This window comes from Glandiceps talaboti, chromosome 17 (genome assembly GCF_964340395.1).
Source record: "Glandiceps talaboti chromosome 17, keGlaTala1.1, whole genome shotgun sequence".
NCBI classification, from domain to species: domain Eukaryota; kingdom Metazoa; phylum Hemichordata; class Enteropneusta; family Spengelidae; genus Glandiceps; species Glandiceps talaboti.
In genome coordinates this window covers 18,554,716-18,562,602 of record NC_135565.1, presented here as the reverse complement: position 1 = coordinate 18,562,602, position 7,887 = coordinate 18,554,716, and the positions used below count along the sequence as shown (strand labels likewise).

General features: G+C 35.9%; 1 protein-coding gene across 1 annotated transcript; it reads left to right on the top strand.

The window, feature by feature from the left end:
* Positions 1–213: 213 nt before the first annotated feature.
* On the top strand, positions 214–7,786 carry LOC144447970 (cytochrome P450 4F4-like). Its single transcript, XM_078138093.1, has 9 exons — positions 214–293; positions 1,796–1,940; positions 2,562–2,734; positions 3,217–3,353; positions 4,259–4,520; positions 5,039–5,235; positions 5,793–5,926; positions 6,451–6,598; positions 7,479–7,786. The coding sequence occupies exons 1-9, from the start codon at positions 291–293 to the stop codon at positions 7,648–7,650; spliced, it is 1,371 nt and encodes a 456-aa protein (XP_077994219.1). The 5' UTR covers positions 214–290; the 3' UTR covers positions 7,651–7,786.
* The last annotated feature ends 101 nt before the right edge of the window (positions 7,787–7,887 follow it).

The window sequence follows — 7,887 nt, the reverse complement described above, 5'->3', positions numbered from 1 at the left end:
TACTATGTAGCTTTATAAAGACGAGCTAGCAGTACGACGTCCCTCTGTCAGAAAAGGTGGACAGTTAAATTAACAACATGACGACGTTTCTCACTTCCGTATTCCAGGCCTTCCCGGTAAAATTGAGCAGTGTGTTTAGCTATCAATTCATATTCCTAGCCCTACTGATCACATTACTTCTACGACTATTATACTTGATATACCAACTGTTTCAATTGCGGTGGCAAGGAGAGAGAGACTTTGCAGCCATACCAAGTCCTGATAGACATTGGTTGTATGGTCATCTTCATATGGTGAGTAGACTGTCAATGCATGTGTCACTTGGTCTCGTATATCTAATTTGGAGATTTGTTTTCACACCATTGAACATGTCCTCTTCTATCCGTTCCAAATCAAGTATGCATTGACATTTAAATTAGAAACCAATGTAAATTAATGGCATAATATGTGACATGTTTAACCATAGACCCTCCACCAACATTGGTTTAACACAGTGCATACATTTATATTTATCGTGCTTGTAGACGTCGTATCAAATTCGGGACCCAAGGTCGGAACTTGATTCTGACATTGTCACAATTCATACGGAGACAATGTCGTGGTATTCGAGTCGAGTCCCCGGCGTATTTGGTTTGCAAGCAGGACTAGATACAACCGGGATACATTACATGTAAAGGTTTACGCCATATATAAAATGATGACATATTATTGACATGACTTCTTATGGACATATGTACACTCTCATACACATATTACATTCATACAAGCGGTGGTCGGTGTCACATTTAAAAAATGGGGGGGGGGATGCCAGAGACGTAACGCATAAAGTTCTAAAAGGTATGTGCAGCTCACTTGAAAAATGCACGTACGATTAATTTCGATCAAAGACCACTACTGACCATACTTATTTCAGCCCTCTGGTGGCACATTGAACACGATGAATGTGATTATGATGTCCCTAACTTTTAGAAATTCTTTGTCCGATACACATGTAGTGTGATCCAACATACACGTGGGAAATTTTACATTGAACTTCAATGGCTGATCAACTATCGGGAATCTAAGAGACACAAACTAAGCTATATTGTTACAACATGTTTCTTTACACCTAAAATGATGCTGGCTTGGTGCTTCACTCATGGGACATTACATTTTTGACACAGAGCTTGACATACTTCAACTCTAGACTAACAATGATGACAGCTACATAACCAATGCATTGCTCTCATCCACTTGTCATGTAATAACAATATATTTAGTTTGTGTCTATCTCAATTTGCTAATATTAAATCAGTTTCCATGGTAATATGCAATGTACTAATGGGTACTACCTCAGACCACTAATTTAGTTGTCTGAGGTTCTACTATGGATTCAAAATGATATGACGTCACAAGTCGAGCATGGATGAGTTACAGTACACGTGTCTCAAACAGCAAGCCCCTGTAACTGTAATGTAACTGAAGGTTAAGAAGACCAAAGAAGTCATCTCGTTTTATAATTTATATACCCAGCCTGTCAAATTTGCATATATGACGCGAAAATCAAAATCAAATGAACTGCCCGGAAGTCACCATTTTCGCGGCGTAAATACAAATTTACATTTTGATTACTATATTTGAATTTTAGCTTAATTCTTCTTATTCATCTAGTTAGAAGTGTTCTGGTAGCACTCGTCGTAGGCGTACTATACAGCCTTCTTTCTTACCGGGGAATAACATGGATTCGTATCATGTTTGAACAATTCTATAATATAACTAACTCTTTTCTGTTTTCTTTAAATCATACAATATTCAGTTTAAGAACAATGAAGAAAGCATTTCTCGAGTAGTCAAACGATCAGCTGAATTAAGTCCTGCGAGTTTATTGTGGCTTGGGCCCTTCCTGTCACGTGTCGTTGTCAATCATCCATCAACCGTAAAAGCAGTATTAACAACAACAGGTAATGACAACATTGTCTTTGGAGCAGTATCTCACAATGTCTGTCTGTCTGTCTGTCTGTCTGTCTGTCTGTCTGTCTGTCTGTCTGTCTGTATATATATGTATGTATTTAATATGTATGTAATATGTATGTATGTATGTATGTATGTATGTATGTATGTATGTATGTATGTATGCAATATGTATGTAATATGTATGTATGTATGTATGTATGTATGTATGTATGTATGTATGTATGTATGTATGTATGTATGTATGTGTGTGTGTGTATGTATGTATGTATGTATGTGTGTGTGTGTATGTATGTATGTATGTATGTATGTATGTATGTAGGCAGATCGGTAGGTAGGTAGGTATTATGTAGGTATGTATGTTGGTAATTATGTAGGTGCTTTGGCTAAGAATGTACTGTCAAAATTCATAATATAGCTTTGTAAGAATTGTAGCCACTAAACTTATAGATATGTCTCAGTAATTTGTTTTAATTAAATTAAAATGGCTAGAGTAAGGTATATCCTAGAAGATGAGCTAGTCAAAGTCCTTGTAAGTAGAGTTCCTGGAAATGAATGAAAATCTTTATTCTGTAAACTCAATATCTTTTTATTACCTTTTTTTTCTGTAGAACCAAAAGACGAGTTCTTCTACGGGATGATCAAACCCTGGCTTGGTGATGGCTTACTAATTAGTTCTGGACAGAAATGGTTTCGCAATAGACGTCTCCTAACGCCTGGTTTTCACTTTGATATACTACGACCATATGTTAATGTATACAATGAGTGTATTCAAACTATGTTGGTAAGGGGAAATAATGGATTTTCTACTCACTACTCGAACTTTTGTTATTTGCATGGTAACTGCTTTTTAAAATTATAAATGTACACGAAACCTTAAAATTGTACAATGTGGTCTCTTACGTGTCTGATAAGTCTGACGTCATGACCAGACAATATTCTCTAACTCACCTCCATATTTTTCACCAGCACCAGCCCCACCAATATCAACATCAACATCAACATCAACAACAACAACAACAACAACAACAACAACAACAACAACAACACCACCACCACCACCAGCACCACAACGGGTAGACTTCAACAACTACCATCACCACCACCACCACTATCATCACATTATCATCATGACCACCACCGTCACCAAAGCCATAAACCGTTTTTCTTCTATTAAATACTCTTACTATCTTTGACGCTATTAACCTGGACTGTCATACAAGTGTAAACATCCTGATACACAGTTTGTCATCCATTTCATTTTAGAGTAAATGGGATACACTGTGTCAGAAGAATGGAGAAAGTAGTTGTGAGGTAGAAATGTTTGAACACGTTAGTTTGATGACATTGGACAGTCTCTTGAAGTGTATCTTTAGTCAAGAAAGCAACTGTCAAGTTGACAAGTAAGTATTATAATATAACAGATACCTGAGTGTATAAAGTGTGGTATTTGCACGTGTGTATGCAGTGTTCTCTGCGGATGTACGTTCACGAACATAACGACTAAAATGTAGACTACACCGCAATCACGAGAGCCAATACCTCGGGGGTATTATTCCACACTGCAGCTGCACTGGTACCAACAGATTCTGTATAAGTTATACATGGCCATGCATTCGAGTGATTTCGTGTACGAATGGACGCGCTCATTTGCATATACATATACTAATTTCAGTGCAAATGCTACTAGTATGCACTCGCACCCATGGAATTGCAAATGTACTGGCACACACGTAATTCTATAATATATTGACAAATTTGATCTAAAGTAATATGAACAAAACTACAATGTATCTCAATAAAAGTATATAGTACCATTCTTTTAATACTACTAACAAAATTGCAGTACACTACCAGTATAACTCGTACTAGTCTTTACCGCAAATCATTGTGGAATGCGTGTCGTTTTCATCATTTGGTGATCAGTTAGAAAGTAAGCTAGTGTCATAATGACAGTTCTGTATTAGCTATAGACTGTCGACAGTCGTTCGTGTCTGCTTTGCTAGGTTTTGTCTAAAACTAAAGCCGTCGCCTCGCTCCCTATCAGTACGCATTAGTATTCAGTGCTACGGAGCGAGGCGACGACTTTGTTTTAGATGAAACGTAGCAAATAATGCACGAACGACTGTCGACAGTTTGTATTAGCTACTGAATTTTATAGGAGTGAGAACATATCTATAGTTAGCTTACCGATAGATAAGAACCAGTCTGCAACCAGTTTGATAAAAACACTCAGACCTGCTGTAAACTTCCTATAGTGAGAACAAACAGACACTAACGATCTCTAAAATTGTCTTTACTAAAACAGGAACCAGAATCCATACATCCGGGGAGTTTATGCATTGTCATACTTGATCATAGAGAGAGCTAGATTTGTACCCTACCACAATGACGTCATTTTTCACATGTCACGAATGGGATATAGATTTCGTAAAGCTGTGAAATCTGTTCACGACTACTCTAAACGTGTGATACAAGAAAGAAAAGTTACACTGAGAAAAGAAGAAGTAAACAAGACAAAAAGTTTCCGAAAATACATTGACTTTTTGGATATTCTACTGAGTGCAAAGGTAGAACACAATTAACATTTTGAATTATATGTCGTTTATTTTTCAAGCATTTATGTCGATATCTTTAAGCAAGTGATGATGGTAAATGATGATGATCGTGATGATAGGGGTGGTAGTGGTGGTGGTGATGATGAAATTGATGTACTATGTGGTTGTTGTTGTTGTTGTTGTTGTTGATGATGATGATGATGATTGTGATGACGGAATTTGGAACATATGATTGTTTTAATCACGATGTTATATTGTTTTCAATGAAGAATACGCAATAGTTTAGATATATTGCATCATCTAGACATATTCGATCCTGATTTCTGCATCGATGATGTCTATGTCCATGAACAAGATGATAAACTCTAGATGGTGGTAATGTGGAGGAGGAAGAGAAGGAGCTGGCGAGTAAAATGTCAATAAATGTCTCCATTTTTTGGAAAGTCCATTTAGTACGTTTAACATGTCCCATTCTCTTTCTTAGCCATTACTGCAACTCGTTTTAAGGCTTCACAATCTATTGTTTACAGGATGAAGGGGGTCAAGGGTTATCAGACCAAGAAATTCAGGATGAAGTAGATACATTTATGTTTGAAGGTCATGACACTACAGCCAGTGGTATATCCTGGATTCTGTACAACCTAGCCATGAATCCAGAACATCAAGAGAAATGCCGACAAGAAGCTGATCGAATACTAACTGGTAAAGATAATAAACAGATTGAGTGGTAAGTTCGTATTAAGTTAATACTGAGAGCAGATACTTTGGATTCGCTCAAGTGATTTTCATTTGCTATTGAGAAATGTATTTTATCCTTTCAAATATGACCTCATTTATGATGATTTAGAGTGAGAAGGTTAGAATACAAGTATATATAGCATATCATCCAGCAAATGAAGTAAAATATTGCAGACAACTCCAGTCTGTAGCTGAAGTGAAACGCGTATAAAACTTTCACTCTCTTCTAGTAGCATTTTGCATCATTTTGATTGGTCAATGGCCTTGAGATACTAAAACATCAAACTCATCAGCAAAGTGGTAGCCACTGTTACTGGAATGTTTTTAATATTGCTCGGCCATCTTTTCCACTTTGACCTTGATAGATGGCGCTATTGGCGATGACGTCACAGGTTGACCTATAATTGAGAGTTCTCAAATTATACTCTATATAAATCTCATGTGTGTTCTCTTCTATGTGTCCCTCGTTTCTAGAAGGATCCTCTCAATTGAGATAAAAACATGGCATATTACAGATAACATTATTTACCTTCTTTTCCTTAAAAGGGATGATCTTGGATCACTGTCATATACAACACTGTGTATTAAGGAAAGTCTGAGAATTCGCCCTCCAGTTCCAATTGTAGCTCGCCGTTTAATGTCACCTTTGACTTTACCAGAGGCTGGAGTCATACCACCAGGTAAATAATTGGAAGGTTGGTTGGAGAGGAGGGGGAGTGGTAGAGTTATTTACAAGATATCTATTCTCACTGCATTATCCATGCAGATGTATTTAGGGAAATGTCTATGATGGAATTGATAATCTGCATGCATTGGTTGCGTATTAAGTTGTAGAATGTGTTATAAATGAGATTTTTGTCTCTCTTTTCTTTTTACCCTACTTGCTGTTTTATTGTTGATATATTTATACTGTTGTTTTTGTCATTGTTGGAATTGCACGATAAATAGAGGTAATGGAAGACATTTAGTTAGGAAGTGTCGTTATTTTTTGAGGAGCTCAGGATAGGAACAACACTAATATTGGCAGGGTTTGGTGGTAGTTGTAAAGGTGTCTCTACTCGTAGTAGTAGTAGTAGTAGTAGTAGTAGTAGTAATAGTAGTAGTAGTAGTAGTAGTAGTAGTAGTAGACGTTCTGATTGTAATAATATAATTATAACACATGCTGTGTAATAATCTATCCAATGCAATGTTTAATTTACTACAGGGACTACAGTCATCGTATCAATTATGTCTCTGCACCATAATGCACATGTATGGCCTGAACCAGAGACATTTGACCCGCTGAGATTCCTTCCAGAAAACACAAAAGACAGATCACCATATGCATATGTACCCTTCTCAGCTGGACCAAGGTACTGTAGCTATTTATATATTTTATTTGGTAGAGAATTGAAAAGGAAAGGAGAGGAAAACACTAGACACACTCACAATTATCCTCCAATACAGACCCATATTAAAGACTCCCACACCAATTTCTTTCTGTATTCGTCATCACTTCAATTGATTTTACTCACTTTTCTTTTTTCCATGGACACAATCTCTTGGTAGATGGGTGATGAATTCACAAATTAAACTGGCCATATGGATGAGAATTTGGTATTTATTTTGGATTTTTATTTGATAAAACAGCTTCACTATGTGTTTATACTTGAAAAAATAATGCGAAAGAGCATATACCAAGTCCATGTTCATAACTCACTACATTGCAAAAAGATGGAAAAAGTGTAAAAAGTTTGTTATTGTACATACAATAACAAACATTTTATACATTGTTTAATGTTTTGCAGTTTATTGAGTTATGGACATAGACTTAGTATATGTTATTTCGCATTATTTTATCAAGTATAAACACATTATAGTGAATTTGTTTTATCAAATAAAAATCCAAAATAAATACCAAATTCTCATCCATATGGCCACTTGGATGAGAAAATGAATTCGTATATGAATGTATAGATTAATGAATAAATTATGTAATTTTTAGTATGATGATTATAAGATGATGTTGGTTATGGTAAGGTAGCCATCTTGTTGACAGAATGTCACACACTGATGATGAGTATACATAGACTTGAACACACACTGGCCATTTACTCAGGAAAAATAAGGAATTACCTGTGATTTAGAAAAAAAAATGGTGCATTGATCGTGATTAATTCAACATGTTAGACAACATTTATTTATTAACTGTTACACCGGATTGATAATTGATTCCTGTTTATTTAATTTCAGAAACTGCATCGGTCAAAACTTTGCCATGAATGAAATGAAAGTTGCCATAGCAATGGTCCTCCACAGGTTTGAATTATTCCCTGTGATGGATAAGCTACCGGAAAGAACTAACAATTTGGTATTGAGATCGATTAACGGAATACATCTGCGTATAACGCCGAGATATAAATAAGGAGAAAAGCCTCGTATTCGTCACAGATCAAAATCCTGAACTACACGTGAACTATATGGGGAATGAATAAAGTCAGAACCTTCCATCATGCACTCATATTCGCGCAGTAAATTTTAGTGGGTAGCAAATTTGAATTCTGATAGGCAAAGTATATCAACAATTACAAAAAGAGTTACAAAAATATGCTACTTAAACAAACTATTATGCATGAAATCTTATAGTTGTCAATTTGAATAT

Bases quoted from the DNA above. Each gene is read 5' to 3' on its own strand.
- LOC144447970 (XM_078138093.1), top strand. The intron at 4,521-5,038 runs GTAGAACACAAT...TATTGTTTACAG, and splicing joins ATATTCTACTGAGTGCAAAG to GATGAAGGGGGTCAAGGGTT. The intron at 6,599-7,478 runs GTACTGTAGCTA...ATTTAATTTCAG, and splicing joins CCCTTCTCAGCTGGACCAAG to AAACTGCATCGGTCAAAACT.